The 24,388-nt window shown below is 34.6% G+C and overlaps 2 protein-coding genes across 10 annotated transcripts in view; one reads left to right on the forward strand and one right to left on the reverse strand.

Annotated features, from left to right (window-relative positions):
• The window catches only part of LOC6050917, a 363,016-nt gene that overhangs the window by 39,675 nt on the left and 298,953 nt on the right, over positions 1-24,388 (reverse strand). The window lies entirely within an intron of this gene.
• LOC6051443 (1,5-anhydro-D-fructose reductase) lies at positions 4,742-8,272 on the forward strand. Its single transcript, XM_038256320.1, has 4 exons — positions 4,742-5,096; positions 5,176-5,343; positions 5,428-5,961; positions 7,726-8,272. The coding sequence occupies exons 1-4, from the start codon at positions 5,022-5,024 to the stop codon at positions 7,921-7,923; spliced, it is 975 nt and encodes a 324-aa protein (XP_038112248.1). The 5' UTR covers positions 4,742-5,021; the 3' UTR covers positions 7,924-8,272.

Raw genomic sequence — 24,388 nt, forward strand, 5'->3', positions numbered from 1 at the left:
TAGAACTTTTCAAATCCCTAAATCCAGCAGAACCGTTCCAGCTGGTTGGCAATTTCCAGAAATGTTGCTTCTTCAGCTAGATCCCAACAAAACATTCCACCCGAGAATCGAATTCCTTTCGCCCTGAAGACGGCGTCGAACTTTCCTCTCGGCCAACCCAGCCGGAAAACTCGGCACCCAAATCGACTGGAAATTAATGAGCTTTTCTTTGGCATCGCGTGTTCCCCACGCCCAAATATAATACTGATCTAATGATGATGGTGATCCGTCGCGCAATCTCTTCTATAGAATGTCTAGAACGTGTGGGTGGTTGTTTGTCCCACCACCCACGTGGTACGTGATCCCCCTCTCCTATTTGAGCGGAAAAACTGTGCCACCGAAGGCAAGAAGAAATCAATAAGATTGAGGCTAACAAAGTTTTTCCTCGGAAGACGACCTCGACCAAAAGCAATGAAAATCTGTTAATTGAAGTGGAATGTGAATTAATTCGCCCACGCTTTTCGGGGAAAAGCAAAGGAAATCAATTAAAATATTGCTTTTTTTCTCGTTCCGGTTCCGGACTGTTGACCGAGCGTTTTATATGAACGCAACTTTTTTTTTATTGCGTGGCAACTACTTAGGAAGCATTTGTTTTGTTGCGTTTTACGCACATTGGAAAAAATAAGCAGGAATTTCTCAAATTTTGTCATGAGAACCTTGAAATTCACTTCACTTCACTTCACTTCACTTCAGAATTTTAAGAATTGTAAGAATTGTAAGAATTGTAAGAATTGTAAGAATTTTAAGAATTTTAAGAATTTTAAGAATTGGGTAATTCTCCGCCAACTCACACAGCAGTTGCCCCGACCCCTCTTCGATTTGCGTGAAACTTTGTCCTAAGGGGTAACTTTTGTCCCTGATCACGAATCCGAGGTCCGTTTTTTGATATCTCGTGACGGAGGGGCGGTACGACCCCTTCCATTTTTGCACATGCGAAAAAAGAGGTGTTTTTCAATAATTTGCAGCCTGAAACGGTGATGAGATAGAAATTTGGTGTCAAAGGGACTTTTATGTAAAATTAGACGCCCGATTTGATGGCGTAATCAGAATTCGAAAAAACGTATTTTCATCGAAAAAACACTAAAAGTTTTAAAAATTCTCCCATTTTCCGTTACTCGACTGTAAAAATTTTGGAACATGTCATTTTATGGGAAATTTAATGTACTTTTCGAATCTACATTGTCCCAGAAGGGTCATTTTTCATTTAGAACAAAATTTTTCATTTTAAAATTTCGTGTTTTTCTAACTTTGCAGGGTTATTTTTAGAGTGTAACAATGTTCTACAAAGTTGTAGAGCAGACAATTACAAAAATTTTGATATATATACATAAGGGGTTTGCTTATAAACATCACAAGTTATCACGATTTTACGAAAAAAGTTTTAAAAAAGTTGGTCGTCATCGATCATGGCCGTTCATGGTCACCCGCGACAGACACGGACGACGAAACAAAGAGAAACGCAAAAAGTAACTTTTTCAAAACTTTTTTCGTAAAATCGCGATAACTTGTGATGTTTATAAGCAAACCCTAATGTCTATATATTTTTGAAATTGTCTGCTCTACAACTTTGTAGAACATTGTTACACTCTAAAAAATAACCCTGCAAAGTTAGAAAAACACGAAATTTTAAAATGAAAAATTTTGTTCTAAATGAAAAATGACCCTTCTGGGACAATGTAGATTCGAAAAGTACATTAAATTTCCCATAAAATGACATGTTCCAAAATTTTACAGTCGAGTAACGGAAAATGGGAGAATTTTAAAACTTTTTATTGTTTTTTCGATGAAAATACGTTTTTCGGAATTCTGAGTACGTCATCAAATCGGGCGTCTAATTTTACATAAAAGTCCCTTTGATGCCAAATTTCTATCTCTTCACCGTTTCAGGCTGCAAATTATTGAATGTTCAAAAATGGAAGGGGTCGTACCGCCCCTCCGTCACGAGATATCAAAAAACGGACCTCGGATTCGTGATCAGGGACAAAAGTTACCCCTTAGGACAAAGTTTCACGCAAATCGAAGAGGGGTCGGGGCAACTTTTCCCGATTTCGTGTGAGTTGGTAGAGAATTACCCAATTTTAAGAACTTTAAGAATTTTGAGAATTTTAAGAATTTGAAGAATTTGAAGAATTTGAAGAATTTGAAGAATTTTAAGAATTTTAAGAATTTTAAGAATTTTAAGAATTTTAAGAATTTTAAGAATTTTAAGAATTTTAAGAATTTTAAGAATTTTAAGAATTTTAAGAATTTTGAAGAATTTTAAGAATTTTAAGAATTTTAAGAATTTTAAGAATTTTAAGAATTTTAAGAATTTTAAGAATTTTAAGAATTTTAAGAATTTTAAGAATTTTAAGAATTTTAAGAATTTTAAGAATTTTAAGAATTTTAAGAATTTTAAGAATTTTAAGAATTTTAAGAATTTTAAGAATTTTAAGAATTTTAAGAATTTTAAGAATTTTAAAATTTTAAGAATTTTAAGAATTTTAAGAATTTTAAGAATTTTAAGAATTTTAAGAATTTTAAGAATTTTAAGAATTTTAAGAATTTTAAGAATTTTAAGAATTTTAAGAATTTTAAGAATTTTAAGAATTTTAAGAATTTTAAGAATTTTAAGAATTTTAAGAATTTTAAGAATTTTAAGAATTTTAAGAATTTTAAGAATTTTAAGAATTTTAAGAATTTAAAGAATTTTAAGAATTTTAAGAATTTTAAGAATTTTAAGAATTTTAAGAATTTTAAGAATTTTAAGAATTTTAAGAATTTTAAGAATTTTAAGAATTTTAAGAATTTTAAGAATTTTAAGAATTTTAAGAATTTTAAGAATTTTAAGAATTTTAAGAATTTTAAGAATTTTAAGAATTTTAAGAATTTTAAGAATTTTTAGAATTTTTAGAATTTTAAGAATTTTAAGAATTTTAAGAATTTTAAAATTTTAAGAATTTTAACAATTTTAAGGCTTTTAAGAATTTTAAGAATTTGAAGAATTTTAAGAATTTTAAGAATTTTAAGAATTTTAAGAATTTTAAGAATTTTAAGAATTTTAAGAATTTTAAGAATTTTAAGAATTTTAAGAATTTTAAGAATTTTAAGAATTTTAAGAATTTTAAGAATTTTAAGAATTTTAAGAATTTTAAGAATTTTAAGAATTTTAAGAATTTTAAGAATTTTAAGAATTTTAAAATTTTAAGAATTTTAAAATTTTAAGAATTTTAAGAATTTTAAGAATTTTAAGAATTTTAAGAATTTTAAGAATTTTAAGAATTTTAAGAATTTTAAGAATTTTAAGAATTTTAAGAATTTTAAGAATTTTAAGAATTTTAAAATTTTAAGAATTTTAAGAATTTTAAGAATTTTAAAATTTTAAGAATTTTAAGAATTTTAAGAATTTTAAAATTTTAAGAATTTTAAAATTTTAAGAATTTTAAGAATTTTAAGAATTTTAAGAATTTTAAGAATTTTAAGAATTTTAAGAATTTTAAGAATTTTAAGAATTTTAAGAATTTTAAGAATTTTAAGAATTTTAAGAATTTTAAGAATTTTAAGAATTTTAAGAATTTTAAGAATTTTAAGAATTTTAAGAATTTTAAGAATTTTAAGAATATTAAGAATTTTAAGAATTTTAAGAATTTTTAAAATTCTTAAAATTCTTAAAATTCTTAAAATTTTAAGAATTTTAAGAATTTTAAGAATTTTAAGAATTTTAAGAATTTTAAGAATTTTAAGAATTTTAAGAATTTTAAGAATTTTAAGAATTTTAAGAATTTTAAGAATTTTAAGAATTTTAAGAATTTTAAGAATTTTAAGAATTTTAAGAATTTTAAGAATTTTAAGAATTTTAAGAATTTTAAGAATTTTAAGAATTTTAAGAATTTTAAAATTTTAAGAATTTTAAGAATTTTAAAATTTTAAGAATTTTAAAATTTTAAGAATTTTAAGAATTTTAGAATTTTAAGAATTTTAAGAATTTTAAGAATTTTAAGAATTTTAAGAATTTTAAGAATTTTAAAATTTTAAGAATTTTAAGAATTTTAAGAATTTTAAGAATTTTAAGAATTTTAAGAATTTTAAGAATTTTAAGAATTTTAAGAATTTTAAGAATTTTAAGAATTTTAAGAATTTTAAGAATTTTAAGAATTTTAAGAATTTTAAGAATTTTAAGAATTTTAAGAATTTTAAGAATTTTAAGAATTTTAAGAATTTTAAGAATTTTAAAAATTTGAAGAATTTTAAGAATTTTAAGAATTTTAAGAATTTTAAGAATTTTAAGAATTTTAAGAATTTTAAGAATTTTAAGAATTTTAAGAATTTTAAGACAACTCATCGGAGAAAAGAAAGAATTTAGGTTTCATTTTTTTCCGGGCGTGAAATGGTTGAAATAAAATAAAAATAATGATTAGGTCTTGTTGTCTTACCAAACCAAAACAAACCATTGACACTATTGACAGATTCCATTATCAACAGCTTATCAGTGGGCGCCAAACAAGCTTGCGTTCGCCAATTGACAAATCCTCTTCCCCTCTGATAAGCTTCTCACGTGTGAAACAAGTGCCATCACCTCTTTGGCCCATTCTGCAGCTTATCGAAATTGTCCATGCAATATCGTCGTGTAAGCTCGAATTCAGATAAAGCTGGACGATGGGCTTTTCTGCCAAAAATAGGCTAAAAACGTCGAAACCAACACAAAACGAAAGACCTCTTCAAAACATTGCTCTCGTTTTGGAAAATGCCTTCAAATCCTGGTGGGCAAACGTACGTTTCCGTGTCAGGAATCCAGACAATGATAAGAGTTGTCAATTCTCGAGAGCGAAACCCCCTCAAGCTTAGTTCCGTGTTGTGTCTGCTCCAGTGCAAAAGTGACCAGCGCCGGACAAAGAGGTCGGACGATTCACGGCTCTTCCTCTCAGCAGGACTTTGTTCTAGTATTTCACGCATTCAGTCAGATTATTGTTGAGGCGGAAAAGACAAGGTTTCAGTCCTGGACAATGTGGTCCTCGGTGCCGCGGGTAACGTTCTCTAACGGACGTCAAATTCCGCAGATCGGGCTGGGAACGTACTTGGTGAGTACAGTCTTTGTTCGCTTTTATTTCAACTCGTTTTTAAGTCCAAATGCCTAATTTCGTTTCAATCCCCGGACAGACACGTGGCGAGGAAGGCATTCGCTCAATTAAGCAGGCCATCGACATCGGCTACCGGCACATTGACACGGCCTTCCGGTACGGCAACGAGCGTGAAGTTGGCTGCGCAGTCCGGGACAAGATAGCCGAGGGATTTGTCGCCCGGGAGGACCTCTTCATCACGACTAAGGTTTCAAATTATTGCATTGGAGGCGATGTTTGACGGGGCTAATGTGTTTGCATTTTGCGTGTTTCCTCCTCCCTCCTCCCACAGCTCTGGAATTCCTTCCACAGTCCCAAGCACGTAGCCGAGGCGTTTGGCCGGTCCTTGGCCAATTTGAAGTTGAGCTACGTGGACCTGTACCTGATGCACATGCCGATGGCGTTGGCATTCCGGGGATTCGACGAGGCGGATCTCATTCCGTACGACACCCAGGGGAAGGTCGCCTGCTCCGAGGTGGACTTATGTGACACCTGGCGTGCGATGGAGCAGCTGGTGAGGGCAGGCCAGGTTCGCAGCATCGGAGTGTCCAATTTCAACCGGGCCCAGTTGCGACGGCTGCTGGCTGTGGCCACAATCCGTCCGGTGACCAACCAGGTCGAGTGCAATCCGGGCTTCAACCAGAAACCACTGATCGAGTTTTGCCGGGGCGAGGACATCACCGTGACCGCTGCCAGTCCCATGGGCCGTGCCAACCGGAGTGACTCGTCCAGCGGGGTGACAGCAAACGTGCTGACCGATGCTGGGGTGGCGAGAGTTGGGGCGAAATATGGGAAGAGTAACGCACAGATTGTGCTGCGTTATTTGGTGAGTGTTTGTTAGAGTTACTGTCCGTGGTTTCAAAACCTCTAAAAAATAAATTCTTCAAATTCTTCAAATTCTTAAAATTCTTCAAATTCTTCAAATTCTTCAAATTCTTCAAATTCTTCAAATTCTTCAAATTCTTCAAATTCTTCAAATTCTTCAAATTCTTCAAATTCTTCAAATTCTTCTAATTCTTCAAATTCTTCAAATTAATTAAACTCTTCAAATTCTTCAAACTCTTCAAATTCTTAAAATTCTTAAAAATCTTAAGATTCTTAAAATTCTTCAAATTCTTCAAATTCTACAAAAATTCTAATTTTTAAAATTCCTAAAACTCTTAATTTTTTTTAAATGCTTCCAATTCTTCAATTTCTTCAATTTCTTAATTTTTTGTCATTTTTGTCATTTTTGTCATTTTTGTCATTTTTGTCATTTTTGTCATTTTTGTCATTTTTGTCATTTTTGTCATTTTTGTCATTTTTGTCATTTTTGTCATTTTTGTCATTTTTGTCATTTTTGTCATTTTTGTTTTTGTCATTTTTGTCATTTTTGTCATTTTTGTCATTTTTGTCATTTTTGTCATTTTTGTCATTTTTGTCATTTTTGTCATTTTTGTCATTTTTGTCATTTTTGTCATTTTTGTCATTTTTGTCATTTTTGTCATTTTTGTCATTTTTGTCATTTTTGTCATTTTTGTCATTTTTGTCATTTTTGTCATTTTTGTCATTTTTGTCATTTTTGTCATTTTTGTCATTTTTGTCATTTTTGTCATTTTTGTCATTTTGTCATTTTTGTCATTTTGTCATTTTTGTCATTTTGTCATTTTTGTCATTTTGTCATTTTTGTCATTTTTGTCATTTTTGTCATTTTTGTCATTTTTGTCATTTTTGTCATTTTTGTCATTTTTGTCATTTTTGTCATTTTTGTCATTTTTGTCATTTTTGTCATTTTTGTCATTTTTGTCATTTTTGTCATTTTTGTCATTTTTGTCATTTTTGTCATTTTTGTCATATTTGTCATTTTCGACAATTTTGGTAATTTTGGTAATTTTGGTAATTTTGGTAATTTTGGTAATTTTGGTAATTTTGATTATTACGGTAATTTTGATAATTATGGTAATTTCGGTAGTTTTGATAATTTCGGTAATTTTGGTAATTTTGGTAATTATGGTAATTTTGGTAATTTTGGTAATTTTGTTAATTTTGGTAATTTTGATAATTTTGATAATTTTGGTAATTTTGGTAATTTTGGTAATTTTGGTAATTTTGGTAATTTTGTTAATTTTGGTAATTTTGGTAATTTTGGTAATTCTGGTAATTTTGGTAATTTTGGTTATTTTGGTTATTTTGGTATTTTTGGTAATATTGGTAATTTTGGTAATTTTGATAATTTTGGTAATTTTGGTAATTTTGGTAATTTTGGTAAATTTAGTTTTTCAAGTTTTTCAAGTTTTTCAAGTTTTTTAAGTTTTTCAAGTTTTTCAAGTTTTTCAAGTTTTTCAAGTTTTTCAAGTTTTTCAAGTTTTTTAAGTTTGTCAGGTTTTTCAAGCTTTTTTTGAATAGCTTGGAATGACATTTGATTTAGTTTTTAATTTTCATGATTTTTTTTAGTTTTTTCATGTACTGAAATACATCCTTCACATTTTTCAATCATAATCAAATTGTTTTTATGTGATTAATGAAGTTTTCCTAGTTCCCAAAATTGTTCAAAAGCCATTTTTTTTTTAATTACTCTAACGTCTGATTAATCTCCCTTCTCCCCCTTCAGCTTGACATCGGTACCATTCCCATTCCGAAGCCGTCGAACCGGGCCGAGACCCTGGAGAACATTGACATTTTCGACTTCCAGCTGACGGCGGAGGAAATCGCCCTGATGGATGCGTTCGCCACCGGAAAGCGTGCCGTCCCGTTGAAATATTACAGCCACCATCGGGAGTATCCATTTGGGGGTGGTGATGATGATTAAAACAAAGAAGAAGACGACGAATGTTAATGAGAAACTTGCTTGTTGATTGATGGTGTGAATTGAACCCCGGCTGTCAAAGCGATTAGCGAAATTGTGGAACACACACACACTTTTTGATCTGACTTCAGTTGTGCGGGGTGAGGGCAAAGTTCAGCGTCGTGACTTGAAAGTGTAAACGGGGGTTGGTTATTGGAAGTGATTCGTGGGATGATTGGGAAAGTTTAACATTGATTACGAATTGTTTGAAGTTGGTTGGTTTCTGTTTCAAGAAAGGAGTTCGAAGTTTCTTGGCTTTTGATACGGTTTGAATTGTTTATTTAGATGAAATAAATCCTTTGATAAAATTCAATTCTGAGAGATTACAGAAACTTCTGAAGCAATATTAGCCTATATCCGAAATTCTCAGACTTCAACTCGAATGATCTCGTTCAGCGAAGCTTACCTTGGTAGAGTACCTTCGTCAAACCGAAAAGTCCCCCAGTTGTATGGCTTTTTTCATATAGTATCCCGTCATATCATAACGAAGGAAAATTGAAATTTCACCGTCTGCAAATCCCTTTGCTTCCTCAGGGGAAAACTTAAAACCTCCACCACCTCCCGTCAGGAATCTTGCCCAGTCAACGCGTGTCAACCCGTTGTCCCCCAGTCTGACAAGCCATTAAACCCTCTTTCAACTCCGAGCTTTCCCTCTTTCGTGTTTGGATCAAAAATCGAATAAATATCCGCAACCCAACCTCCCCTGGGGGGTTCGCCCGCTCAAAACTGTCATGTTATTACATCATTTTCGCATTGCAGCAGCAGCAACATTCCCATCCACCACCCACTCTTTTCATCGGAAAATTAATTGAGACGATACGAGGTTTAATGGCGATGAAAATTCTCCTCTCTTTTAGTTTGCCATTTACCGAACCCCGAAGGGGTGCTTTTTCCCAAGGGAAGCCCAGCCAACATGAAAAGTGGACAATTTGGTACCAAAATGAGGCATTCCTGGGATGGTTTTTGTTCGTATTTTGAGGGGGGGGTGCAAGATGGGACACAACTTGACTCGAGTGGGAGTGGCGATAAGAGCGCGGTAAAATGGGGCAATTAATTGCTTCTTTAGTGCACGGTGACAAGGGTTAACATTAAGCGAAGCTGCTACTTAAAGTTGACATCACAATTGAGTCACGAGTCATCGTTTAATCAAATTCTGATAATTATAGAGTATTGCAAACAGAGTTATGCATCAGTGTGATTTTCAAATGGCTTCCCCACCAATAAATTCAATGTAGACTGTAGACTGTAATCAGTTTAATAGCGACATTTTAAAAAGACTTTCAAAAGGTTTGGTATTTGATAAATTTAAAATAATTGAACAGCAAATTGTAGAAATCTAGCAGACTTTTGACATTATTTAATCAGGAACCGACCGAAGATGAACCGATTAACCTGCAGTTTGTGACAATAAATACTTGAACAGATAAATTCTAATAATTTCTCTTTTTTTAACTGTTATCATTTCATGATGATTTTCTTTTGTATTAATTTTGCATAGAATTGAGTTCCATCTGTTTGAATAAAAAATCAATAAATGTGCTTCCAGTTAAAATGTGCTAGTCTACAAGCGAAATTGATCTCGATTGTTCATTTGTTGCATTGAAATTGACAAATGTTAAATATTTATTTGTGTTGTGAAACACATAGATTTTTAACTGTTTGCATCATAACCAAAACTAATTACAGATTGAATTTGGAGATGTTTCTGGTATCAAAATGACGGTCAAAATCAACAATATTGATGACGAACAAAAAGAAATCAACATGCATAGTATTATTTCAGAAAAATATTCATATCGATCCATCTGCTCATTTTATGGGTGGTCATCAATTATGTGCTTTCATATGTTCATAGGATCTATTAAAAAAAAACTCTGGATTTAAATAGAATGCTTGATGAGACAGGGTTGCCAGATCTTCAATGTTTTGAACTCGTTAGAAAGATCTTCTGATAACCTGGATCCGGACGTAGTTTACATACATTTAAGTGAGATCCAGCATCCAAAAAATACATAAACATCACTTAAGTGGCCATATCTCGAGACAGGGTTGCCAGATCTTCAATGTTTTAGACTCGTTGGAAAGGTATTTTGATAACCTAACCAACAATGGGTCGGATGGTGGATCCGGACATAGTTTACATACATTTAAGTGAGATCCGGCTTCAAAAAAGTACATCAATATCACTTAAGTGGCCATATCTCGAGACAGGGTTGTCAGATCTTCAATGTTTTAGACTCGTTGGAAATGTATTTTGATAACCTAACCAACGTTTGGTTGGATGGTGGATCCGGACATAGTTTACATACATTTAAGTGAGATCCGGCTTCAAAAAAGTACATCAATATCACTTAAGTGGACATATCTCGAGACAGGGTTGCCAGATCTTCAATGTTTTAGACTCTTTGGAAAGGTCTTTTGATAACCTTACCAACAATGGGTCGGATGGTGGATCCGGACATAGTTTACATACATTTAAGTGAGATCCGGCTTCCAAAAAGTACATCAATATCACTTAAGTCGGGATATCTCGAGACAGGGTTGCCAGATCTTCAATGTTTTGAACTCGCTGGAAAGGTTTTTTGATAACCTAACTAACGATGGGTCGGATGGTGGATCCGGACATAGTTCACATACATTTAAGTGAGATCCGGCATCCAAAAAGTACATCAATATCACTTAAGTGGGGATATCTCGAGACAGGGGTGCCAGATCTTCAATGTTTTAGGCTCATTGGAAAGGTCTTCTGATAACCTAACCAACGATGGGTCGGATGATGAACCCGGACATAGTTTACACACATTTAAGTGAAATCCGGATATATGTGAAAACACATTTTTATACATAACTTTTGAACTACTTATCGAAACTTCAATCTGTATAAAACTCGATCGAAAACAAAACTATTGGCACTACGCCCCCCGGGGCATGGCCTTCCTCTAACGTGGGATTTCTGCTCCAGCGCCTCTGACGAGACAGGAGAAACCGGGACCGACGTTTTACTTCACCATCCGATAGAAGCTCAGTGGATAAGGCGGGAATCGAACCCGCGTCTCATAGCATCATCGGGATCGGCAGCCGAAGCCGCTACCCCTGCGCCACGAGACCCACAAAACTCGATCTATGGGACCCTAAACCAAGTCGAATGCAACAAGTTCGGGTCAAATCGGTTCAGCCAGTGCCGAGAAACATGAGCTAGTTTGTTGGTCACATACATACATACACACACACATACACACACCCATACACACACACATACACACGCACATACACACCTACATACACACAGACATTTGTTCAGTTTTCGATTCTGAGTCGATATGTATATATGAAGGTGGGTCTACGACGTTTTTATGCAAAGTTTATTTTTAGAGCAGGATTATAGCCTTACCTCAGTGAGGAAGGCAAAACCACTATTTTTTCAGAGGAATAGATGTTTCGTACAAGGGGTTTTTTTTTGAAAAAAATTATATCAGTAAACCCAGACTATTGAACCAGTAAACAATTCAGCAGAATACAAAGAGACGAGTCACAGTAATGCATTCTGCTAAAACGCTCAACCAAACCACAATTCAGCAGACTTAAAAAAATCTTTGATTTTAAGCAACCAAGAAAAATGTTACTTAAAAGTAAACGTTTGAAATAAAGAAAACAGTATATTGTAAGGGTTGTATTTTTTTTAATTGTCTACCTGTGTGGATCAATCGGACCGCGCACTGGACTCACAATCCAGAGGTCGCCGGTTCGAATCCCGAGGCGGACGCAAAAATGCTAAGTATAAATATAGGTATTCGGTGCCCTCTCCCCGTGCCCATACCTTCACACTTAGCAGACCCGGGAGGCGGAGTCTTGTCGCAAAAAGAACGATACACGCCTGAAACGAAACCGCAAGGTTAAAGAGGGCCACATTATAAGGTGTTACGTCGATTCCGTTGTATTTTTTTTAAGATCATGAAAAATAATATACAACAGCAATTCTTTTGTTTATTTAATCCAGCTGAAACTTTTTAAGTGCCTACCGTATGTGGTGATATTGAATGTTGGGCCCTTTTAAAATGTTAGTAAATAAAAATATTGTTTTCGATAAGAAAAAAAGTAAAATTTCACGATTGTTTCATATTTTGACATTGAATATCTGACCATTAGTTGCTGAGATATTGACAATAGAATTTATTTTTTTCAAAAGTGGGCAAACATGAGCACTAATTTAAAAAAATTAAAAACTGCGACTGTTTTCAAAAAAGTTACTTGAAATTGGCTATAACATGAAAACGTTGCACTTTATCAAAATTTCACTTAAGTACTTTTTGATTGATAATTTGATTTTACATTAAAAATCAATTAAAAAAGTTTTGGTGACAAAAAGTTAAAATAAAAATCACCCAATTTTGTTTTACCGTGTATCATTTTTTTTTTCAGTGTAGTCCATATCCATACCTACAACTTTACCGAAGACACCAAATCGATTACAAATTTCCTTCAAAAGATACAGATTTTTGAATTTTCATACATCGTTTTTGTATGGACAGCTGCCAAATTTGTATGGAAAATTTTATGGAAAAACTAATTATGCAAAATGGCTTCTTTGGGCATGCCAAAGGCACCAAAAGACTTTCAGCCTGATTAAAAAATACAACAATTTTGGGAATTTTTAGAATAACTTCAACATTGCTTTGCTGTTTTAGTAAATTGCAAAGTTTGACAAATTGTTTTCAGGCCGTCAAATTGGTAAAAATCATTTTATCCAGTTTAGAAAAAAATATTATGGGCAACCTTCATGAAAATGACTTCGTGTGCTCGTGTGTTTGGCTTTTTCAAAATAATGTACTAAAGGTGTTATAAATGAATAACTACAACCAGTTAAGGTTGAAAGAAACATTCCTGTTAAATTAGTTTTTTTAGAAAAGACAAAATTTTTGTATTAATTATTTTATAATTTTATTTTTAGAGCACATCTTGATGATAATTGTAAATGTTCAACTTATTTCAACACTTTTTGCCAGCTATAAAAAAATTAATATGCTAGTAACAGACAATATTTTAGCATATTAAAGAAAAAATTAGCAGCATTTCATTATTGAAATATTAATTTCTTTTAACCAAAGCTTACTTAAACACCAAGCATTTCTTGAAAAATGTAGCAAATTTAGGTAACTTTTTAGTGGTATATGAAGCAAGTCTTGTTGATATGTTATATAAAATGAATTAATTTCGGATTTAGAAAAATATCGCGTAAGAAAATTAAATTTGGTAAAATATTGAATTTTATCTTTTTGCCTTTCTTACTAAAGAAAGGTATAGGTTTTACTTTATGTCTGGACGTCATTTTCATCATCGTAAATATTACGATTTAGCATGAATTTCAATCGGAAAAATCATCAAAAAATCACACTGCATCGATTTTCGACGCTTCGTCGCCAAGTAGACAAGTTGTCAAGTTGAGCTTCGAATACTGGCGCAAAAATGCTGGCGCATATAGTTTATGGATCGAGATATACTTGTTTGTAGTTGCTTGTCTACTGATGTTTCCTACAACATATAAGATATCGTAGCTTTTCGGTTTCTTTTGCCCTGTCCGTTTCAGCATAACTGTCCAATGTTTATGCAAAAACTTTTGTGACTTAGGACATTCATCCGGCTATAAACAATTTGTTTCCCGTGTGCTCCTAAAATCGCCATTAAGTAGGCTTCATTTTGTCGTGATTTCGTAAGTTTATTTTACAGAGTTCATTGGATTCCAATGGGAGCTTTCTAAACTTCTACACTTTATATCGTTTTCAAAGTTTTCAATAATCGCGACGCCAATGGCTATCTACCTAAGGTATCGCGATTGAGTGTGTAGTAGTGTGGTTGTAAAAATAGCTATCTCTGACTCTCTCACTTTCATAGATGCTGAACACGCGGTTCACTTTAACCTCGGTTTTGATTTGCTCCTGCTTTGTTCGGTTTATGGGCTCGTACCAAAACTAGAACACCAAAACCGCGGTGTGCGACGTAATTTTTTTTTTGAAAATTTCTTTTTCAATTTCTTTTGGAAAACAGATTATTAATAATACCTTGCTTTCATCATAAGATTTTTGTATCATGTCACTTTCTTTTGTGCTGACGTTATAAATAAACAAAGTCGATGTTATGAATTGAAAGAAGTTATATTCTTTAGTAAGAAAGGCTCTATCTCACCCCTGGTGGGATTTAATCGGGTTTTTATATTTGACGAAGTTTTCAGAATCTGCTACAAACATCAAATAATTCCCATAACTCTTCTCCTATAACGAGACCCCTGCAATCTTGTCCATTTGAACCTCAAACTCACAAACCCACAAACCACACTGACCTGGTAGGATATATTTCTCCCTCTTCGGACCAGCCCACAAGATTTCGGCAAAGTGATGACAATGATTTACAGCGTGCTTCAATCTTGCCCCATAGAACAAGCCATTTTCTCATTAACAACTCTCAGTCGTTTGTCGGAGTCTGTGGGAAATTTTTCTTAGACCAAGTCAGTAAGTCTCGCAAACCACAAACCCCATTCGCTGGCAAGTTGCTGATAATTGATTTTTGGTTTGGTCGTTTCTTCCCACTTGATGGATCCGACGAGATTACTTATAATGAGATTAATATTTCCAGTTTTCACCACTTCCTGACTTCGAAGGGGGTTGTGGGTTGCTGGTTTTGAGGTTTCACCTGGGAAGAAGCTCACAGCTCTCAAGTAGATTTAATTGGATTGTGGTTGCTTCCCCCAAGGTAAAGCCATTATAATTGATGGTGGAAGAGCACTGTTCTGAGCCACGCAAAGCAGTCGTCCAAACAAAGTGCTTCATCATTTGACAATAATCCAGAACAAACCAGCATGACAAATTGCCCTGTGACAGTTCAGCCAGAGTTGTCTCCGGAGACCTTGTCGGGGATTTGCTTGCCATTTTTCGGGGTGGTTACGGTAAGCTCCAACTAAATGCCAAGACAGTGCAAGTTGAATCAAGTTGCTAAATGCACGTCACGATGCACTATGAATGGCAATGAATTGAATTTGAGTAAAACAAGCATCGCCAGTCATGGCTGTCAGGAAAGATAGACTAACTGGTCGTTCCTTTTTTGGGATGGGAAAACGAAACGAAAAAGTCTGAATCTTTCAGTTTTCCCAAAGTCTTCCTCCCCAAAAAAAAAACCCAAGCGGATGGCAATGATTTATTAATTTTCCCACTGGTTTGAACATTTTTGGTAACATTCCAGTGGCCCCGAAGCCACCGGAAATGGCCACACGACTCGGAGAGACACACTAGACATCAGATCAGGAGCATCAGTTTCAGCAGGTGTGTTGTTTGAATAAATGTGTCCGACTCTAGCTGGGTTAGAAGTTGGAGCTTTCCAGCTCGCAAAATTCGACTCGACTCGACATGAATATTCAAAGCCATGACTTTTCGGCTTGGCGACTATTTCCAGGAGGGGAAGAAGGGATGTTGGAGCTTCAGGAAAAACTGCCCAACAAGAGAGCTTTTCATCACCGTTGATGGCCTTTGGAATCCATCAACCGGCGGGGAGGCGAAATTTGTTTCCGATCGAGGGTTGTGTTCTGATTTTTGCCGTGCGATTTGTAACCGATGTGCGCCGGCTGAAGCGGACGTGAGCAAAGTGATTGAAAACGGGACTTAACTGATGAGGGGTTGTTTAGTTGGGAAATTGATTTCTCGGAATCAAAATAGCAGAGGACCTCCCATCCAGATGGAAGGTTTTCCAACTCTTCAGAAGCAAGTATTCGATAAAAAAAACACTTTTGTTGTAGAGAAATTTAAACAGTTTTATGGGTAATTCTCCGCCAACTCACACAGCAGTTGCCCCGACCCCTCTTCGATTTGCGTGAAACTTTGTCCTAAGGGGTAACTTTTGTCCCTGATCACGAATCCGAGGTCCGTTTGTTGATATCTCGTGACGGAGGGGCGGTACGACCCCTTCCATTTTTGAACATGCGAAAAAAGAGGTGTTTTTCAACAATTTGCAGCCTGAAACGGTGATGAGATAGAAATTTGGTGTCAAAGGGACTTTTATGTAAAATTAGACGCCCGATTTGATGGCGTACTCAGAATTCCGAAAAAACGTATTTTTCATCGAAAAAAACACTAAAAACGTTTTTAAAATTCTCCCATTTTCCATTACTCGACTGTAAAAATTTTTGGAACATGTCATTTTATGGGAAATTTAATGTTCTTTTCGAATCTACATTGACCCAGAAGGGTCATTTTTTCATTTAGAACAACATTTTTCATTTTAAAATTTCGTGTTTTTTTTATTTTGCAGGGTTATTTTTTAGAGTGTAACAATGTTCTACAAAGTTGTAGAGCAGACAATTACAAAAATTTTGATTTATGGACATAAGGGGTTTGCTTGTAAACATCACGAGTTATCGTGATTTTACGAAAACAAGTTTTGAAAAAGTTGGTCATCATCGATCATGGCCGTTCATGGTCACCCGCGACAGACACGGACGACGAAACAAAGAGAAACGCAAAAAGTAACTTTTTCAATTTTTTTGCCTTCCTCACTGAGGTAAGGCTATAATCCTGCTCTAAAAATGAACTTTTCATTAAAAGCTCAAAGGCCCACCTTCATGTATACATATCGACTCAGAATCGAAAACTGAACAAATGTCTGTGTGTGTGTATGTGTGTGTGTATGTGTGTGTGTATGTGTGTGTGTATGTATGTATGTGACCAAAATTCTCACTGAGTTTTCTCAGCACTGGCTGAACCAATTTTGACCAAACCAGTTGCATTCGACTTGGTTAAGGGTCCCATACATCGCTATTGAATTGTTTGAAGTTTCGATAAGTAGTTCAAAAGTTATGTATAAAAATGTGTTTTCGCATATATCCGGATCTCATTTATATGCATGTAAATGAAGTCCGGATCCATCATCCGACCCATCGTTGGTTAGGTAATCAAAAGACCTTTCCAACAAGTCCACAACATTGAAGATTTGGCAACCCTGTCTCGAGTTATGACCACTTAAGTGATATTTATGTGCTTTTTTGAAGCCGGATCTCACTTAAATGTATGTAAACGATGTCCGGATCCTTCATCCGACCCATCGTTGGTTAGGTAACCAAGAGACCTTTCAAACAAGTCCACATCATTGAAGATCTGGCAACCCTGTCTCGAGTTATGACCACTTAAGTGATATTTATGTGCTTTTTTGAAGCCGGATCTCACTTAAATGTATGTAAACGATGTCCGGATCCATCATCCGACCCATCGTTATTTAGGTAATCAAAAGACCTTCCCAACAAGTCCACAACATTGAAGATCTGGCAACCCTGTCTTGAGTTATGACCACTTAAGTGATATTTATGTACTTTTTTGAAGCCGGATCTCACTTAAATGTATGTAAACAATGTCCGGATCCTTCATCCGACCCATCGTTGGTTAGGTAATCAAGAGACCTTTCCAACGAGTCCACAACATTGAAGATCTGGCAACCCTGTCCCTAATTATGACCACTTAAGTTATATGTGTGTACTTATTTTTCTGGATCTAAAAAAATAGCTGAAATATGTGTCCAATGTTACCCATTGTTGGTAAAAAGTGAGGAAGGCATCAACCACATAGGTGGATTTAGCTAGTTTTTTTTCGTAAAATCGTGATAACTCGTGATGTTTAGAAGCAAACCCCTTATGTCTACATATCAAAATTTTTGTAATTGTCTGCTCTACAACTTTGTACAACATTGTTACACTCTAAAAAATAACCCTGCAAAATTAGAAAAAACACGAAATTTTAAAATGAAAAATTTTGTTCTAAATGAAAAAATGACCCTTCTGGGTCAATGTAGATTCGAAAAGAACATTAAATTTCCCATAAAATAACATGTTCCAAAAATTTTTACAGTCGAGTAACGGAAAATGGGAGAATTTTTAAAACGTTTTTAGTGTTTTTTTTCGATGAAAAATACGATTTTTCGGAATTCTGAGTACGCCATCAAATCGGGCGTCTAATTTTACATAAAAGTCCCTTTGACACCAAATTTCTATCTCATCACCGTTTCAGGCTGCAAATTATTGAAAAATACCTCTTTTTTCGCATGTTCAAAAATGGAAGGGGTCGTACCGCCCCTCCGTCACGAGATATCAACAAACGGACCTCGGATTCGTGATCAGGGACAAAAGTTACCCCTTAGGACAAAGTTTCACGCAAATCGAAGAGGGATCAGGGCAACTTTTCCCGATTTCGTGTGAGTTGGTAGAGAATTACCCTTATATAAAAGCATTTGAAATTCCCAATCCTCTTAAGAAAACTCATACCTTACCAAATTGATATACATGTTTATTTAATAATCTTGCAAAATCTTTTAATTAAAATTCATAAACCAATTACAAATTGAATAGTTTTACTAATAAACTGTGAACTGTAGACAGGAAAAGGCGTGAATCTTTCAAAAAATATATATTATTTTGCAAATTTTTGAAGAAGCAGTACTTTAATTTGAAAAATGAACCATCAATGAACCACGAAGACACTTTATTGAAAATCTCAGTCCTACAAACCCCCCCCCCCCCGCTTTTTCACCACGTCAGCAATTGACCATACATAAAATTGTTTTGAATGGAGCGAGGAGCGGGGAAATTTCAAAATTTGGAATATGTATTAGGGTGGGTACGTTTTTCAAAAAGTTCTCGGATCAAGTTTTAGTATGGTTCCCCTTGTAGGGCATGCCCATAGGGACTTTCATGCCAAATATCAGCTCATTTGGTTGTAAACTGGCTGCGCGCATCAGGGTTAAAGTTTACATGGGAATTACTATGGGAAATTGGAACTTTTTGTTCAAACGCTCCTACAGGTCTGGGAAAATCACGCGCCAACTTCTGGTATAGTCAGGCCTAAGGGGAATGGTCTGGAGAACACTTTTCCTGAAGAGAGCATATGGATTCGTTGTCCCCAGACCTGGCGCATCGGCAAACAATCTGATGTCTCCGGAATCAACGGTTTTCCCTGAAAAAGCATCAAATTTTCCTTAGCATGCTATGAAAGCATGATGAACACCGCAACGCCATACGTCAGGCAGCTACCACGTGGGTGAGAAACGGCTGGAATATTCAATTGCAAACCTTCTTTTAACTAGAAAATGATCATTTCGAGTAATCCTGACATTATTTAGTCGAATTCAGAATCTTTGCATAGCAAATTTGTATTTTTTTGAAAATATTTCAACCACGTGGTAGCTGCCTGACGTATGGCGTCGCGGTGTTCATCAAGCTTTCATAGCATGCTAAGGAAAATTTGATGCTTTTTGAGGGAAAACCGTTGATTCCGGAGACATCGGATTGTTTGCCGATGCGCCAGGTCTAGGGACAACGAATCCATATGCTCTCTTCGGAAAAAGTGTTCTCCAGACCATTCCCCATAGGCCTGACCATACCAGAAGTTGGCGCGTGATTTTCCCAGACCTGTAGGAGCGTTTGAACAAAAAGTTCCAATTTCCCATAGTAATTCCCATGTAAACTTTAAACCTGATGCGCGCAGCTAGTTTACAACCAAATGAGCTGATATTTGGCATGAAAGTCCCTATGGGCATGCCCTACAAGGGGAACCATACTAAAACTTGATCCGAGAACTTTTTGAAAAACGTACCCACCCTAATATGTATGCTTATCAAATGAAGCAAAATTTTGAGTGCCTTTCACTTTTTTAGAGTTTTTTTTTCTGTTTAAATACTATACACGGAGAAAAAAGAGTTCCCAAAATCGTGAACAAGCGTTAATGAAAATGGGAACCTCAAACAAAGTGTTCAAATCCCATGGTACGATTTTGAAAAACGTACCATGAAATTTGAACACTTTGTTCGTGGTTCCCATTTTCATGAACGCTTGTTCACGGTTTTGGGAACTCTTTTTTCTCCGTGTAATTTTACAAAATACCGAATATTTTTCAAAATCACTCAAATTTTCAAATTTGGAATAAAGCCATCAAACAAAGCTAAATTTGTTATGCAGTTTTAAATTGTTAATCATTTTTAAAATTGCTTAATTTTTCATAAAATATTGTATTTTTTGGAAAGCACTTGAATTTTCCTAATTTGCTATTTGAGTAATAAACGAAAAAAAAAATGGTATAAATTATTTTTTTTTGTCGCTATGAAAAATACTAAATAATTTACAAAATACCGTATTTTTTCGTAATTTCTAAAGTTTTCATAATTTGCAATTTGGGTATAAAATGATAAGAAATTTGGTAGGCATTTAAACTTTTGAATAGTTTTTTTTTAATTGAAAATATCACTTAACACCGTATTTTTCAAAAATACACTTTTTTTTCAAAATTGCCAAAGGAAGTGAAATTTTGAATGCATGTTCCCTTTATTGATTTTTTAAATCACTAAAGATTTAGCAAAATATCTTAACTTTTTCAGACACTTGAATTTACATAATTTACAATATGAGTATCAAAGGAAGCAAAATTTCATATGAAGCATACAAAATTTGAATGTATTTTTGAACAGATTTCAATTTCGTATATTTGAGAGTTTTCGAAAAATTATCGTATTTTGTGAAAACTTCAGTACTTTAAAACAAATTAAATTAAAAAAGTGAAAAAGCAAACACAATATTGTTTCTTTTGAAAACCATTCCATAAATTTAAAATATAATAGTAATTTCAAAAAAATACGGTATTTTGTGAAATGTTTTAGCTATTTATGAAAATATTTTTATCGGATTCCTCGGAAAATTTCACATAACATATAAAAAAATTGGCGATGTCAAACCGTACCTTTCGGAGATATGATTTTTTGAAAATAAAAACTGAGTTTTTCGACGCGCCACAAGCAAAAATGGGAAGATGGCGAAATTGGCAAAAAATCAACTTTTTCCACTAAAACTACGATAACTTTATAATTTCAGCGATTTTTGTACATCAAAATTTTCGTAATTGAAAAACGAAACTTTTGATAACATCTATAGGTCATCGCTGAAATTTTAAAGTTATCGCAGTTTTAGTGGAAAAAGTTGAATTTTTGTAGATTTCGCCATTTTCCGGCGCGCCGAAAAACCCAGTTTTTGCTTTCAAAAAATCATTTCTCCAAAAAACCCAAGTAACATTTTTTTCCAGAAGTTCTACAAGAGCTCTTCAAGATAGCTACAGCATAGCAGTTTGGACCGCGGTAGGATGAAATTCTCTTCAAAACTTCGTCAGGAGTTTGGAAGAGTACTTGAAATGTTACTTGGGAAGGTACGGTTCAATATCGCCAATTTTTTAATATGTTATGAGAAAATTTTCTGAGGAGTCCGATAAAAAAATTTTCAGGAAAAGTTCTTTGGTTCAGACACGGTCAAAACGCCATTTAAAATTTTCATGCGACTTTTTTAATGTTAAGCTGGATTTTTGAAACTTCTTACTATTTTTCCGAAATAGCCAAACATATCACCTTTCTTTTGCGTGTATGACAGCTAAAATCGGATGAAATGGCGCGGAGATATGATTTTTCGAAAAAAGAGGTTTTTGCGAAAAATGACGAAAATTGCCATTTTTTGAACCACCCTAATGGCCAAACAAAAAAATACGGGCCTAATTATTTTGGCCAAGGAACCCCCAGAAAATTTTTGAGCCTGATCGGAGAACTTTTTCTTTGATGTACCTTCAACTTTTATTCATTAGAAGGACGCGTTGAGGGTCCTTTTCAAATATCCGTAACCTAAAAATTTTTTTTTACCTAGAGATTTTGAATGTTTCTCAATTTTAAAATGTTTCATATATTTTGATGGAGGCGCACGATCATTCTCAAAGTATCAGTTTTGGAGTTGATTAAAGAAGTATCGCGCGCCTCCTTTGAAAAATATGAAATGTTTTTAAATTGGAATAAATTAAAAATCCCTTGGTAAAATATTTTATAGGTCATGGATATTTGTAGAGGACTATCTAAACCTCCTTCCGAAGCAACATTTTTATTATGTACATTGATTTGCAACAACAATTTTCTTCAGCCATAGCGTACACTTTTCTAAAATAAAAAAGATTTTTTTTCGAAAAAAATACAGAAATTACGAGCCATTTTCAAATTATTTTTTTATTATCATAAAGTCAATTTTTCATAGAAATTCACTCTGAGAGTATCTTTTTTCACTCTGTTCTACGTTTCTGGGAATTTGACCAAAGAAAAAATAATAATAACATTCTTTTTCAGCACTGTTAATTTGAACACGTTTCAAGCTTTTCGCAAAAAGCTTCCCCAAAGCTCAGCACCAAGCTCTCTTGCAACTCGCAACGATCAACTTTCATCCCCGGAAAAAACTAAGACGAAGCACCACAGCATCAAAACTCCTAGGTTGAGCGAGAGAGAGAAACCCCGTGCTTAATATCATTATCATTTTGCATTTTTCACAACTGCAACTTGACAGTACCGAGTCGTTGCGACGGACTTTCGAGGTTGGTTTGCATAATATTGCGGTTTACTTCCAGAACAGCTCTGCACTAGCAGGCGAAAAGCATCAAATTTCTGTGGGCAAAATATTCAGCAGAAGCAGCAGGAAAAAAACGAAACTATAAAATACGAAGGTACGTGCTGTTGACGTCGGAAATTCAGCGACGACACGACGAAAAGTGCAACATGACGCAACGTTCGTAAATTGTGCAAATATTAAATTTTTGCACTTTAAGCTGCTGCCTGTGCACTCTTCAATGCTGACGCGAGCGAGACAACTTTACTTCAAAGGGTGGAAACCTGCAAAATTTTCTCGAGTAGCATTTTCCAACCGGGAAAAGTGAATCAAGTGCGGTGCACTTCGGTGGGGGGGGGGATGCGTTAAGCGCTCTGCGGGAGATTTCATTAGAGGTCGCTGAAGAGCAACTTTGCCTGTGGGAGGAGCAACTGTTTCTAAGGAAGAAGTGTCAACACGGATCATTCGGGGAAGTTTTGAAGTTCTGGTTCTAGGAAACGGAATGGCAACGTTCAGTTCGCACCGCAGACACTCCGGGCATAGCGGCATAGTTGTCGACTGCACCGTGAAAGCCGTGCCAAGTTTGTGGTGAGGTTCGCCCTGGGTGGGATTGCATTTTGGATTAGTTGGTGGTAATTCCGTTGGGATAAGCGAAACTTGTTTAAGGGCTTTGGTGAACTTGAGAAGCGCATTTTGGAATTGTTGATCAACGAGATTTCAGTTGATTTAACGAGAGGTTCAGAACATATTAATTCAAATCGGTGAAATTTCAATCAGTGAAACAAACAAGACAACATTCATAAAATAGTCTCTTTTCAAAAACATAGCTTTTTGAATACCACTTTAAACGTTTTTGATTAAATTGTCCGAAACGCTCTTGAGATTCGTAGCCGTATTGTGAAAAAGACAAACATTTGCCACGCTTTTACGCGTTGCTGCAGCAAAGCTGAAAACTGTCAGTTTGCGCTCAAAAAAGCGTATGAAATGAGATTTTCCACTTGCCGGTCCATTATTTGCACTTCTCCTTGGTAGACCGAGCAGCGAGCAAAAACAATGAACAACATTATTTTCATAGTGTGAGTTTGGCGTTGGACGAATAAACAAAAAAAGAAGTTCGAGGAAAACTGCTAGCAATAAAGGAAAATAAGTTTCGTCATAAAACAATAACAGTTCGGAGCGAATTATTTCGCTATAAATATGCGCTAAATTGTATTGTGACCAGAACCATAATAGTTTTTCAGGGTCTTGTGAAGAAAATGAAACGTCTTCTTTAGAAGACAGTCATTTGTAATAAAACAAGATGGAAACTTTCAAGCTTGTGGCGCAATGAGTGCAGCAGTAAAGCGTTTATTGTTATGGATACTTGGAAATGCATAGTTTCTGGAGAGTTTTGATTTGAGCATACGTAACATAGGACAATTTCTTAAAATGTTTAACCTTCAAAAATGGCAGCTGGAAATTTTAAGCTTACAAAACTATTACAAAAAATTATCAATAAATCAAACTAGAAGTAAAATTAAAGTTAAAGCAATACAGTAAAGACTCTATTATCTGAAGTTCGATTATTCCTAGGTTTTAGATTAGGATTCCGTTTCGGATAATCGAACCACGAACAAAAAAAAAATCGTACTTTTATTACAAAAAAGAGTTTTGCAACCCCATCGAAGTTTAATTTGATTTGTTCATTGCCTATTAAAATAAAAAATGCATTTTTTTCAAAATTCCATCTGTCATTTTGACCGCCATCTTGGATTTATAAAAATCTAAATAACTTTAGAGCAGGGGTCATACTTAAGCTCGAAAATCAAAAATAAGTCAGTGACTTTTCAGTGATTCGACTATCCGAAATTCCGATTATTCGAAATGAAATTTTGCAAATGCCTTCGGATAATCTAGTCTTGACTGTATAGTTTAACCTGAATTATGTCGATCTTACCAAAAAATTATCAATTTTACCGTAACTTTTATAGATTTGGTTGCAATATATAGTTTTATAGTATCAATTTTACT

Source organism: Culex quinquefasciatus, chromosome 2, assembly GCF_015732765.1.
Source record: "Culex quinquefasciatus strain JHB chromosome 2, VPISU_Cqui_1.0_pri_paternal, whole genome shotgun sequence".
In the NCBI taxonomy this organism is placed as follows: domain Eukaryota; kingdom Metazoa; phylum Arthropoda; class Insecta; order Diptera; family Culicidae; genus Culex; species Culex quinquefasciatus.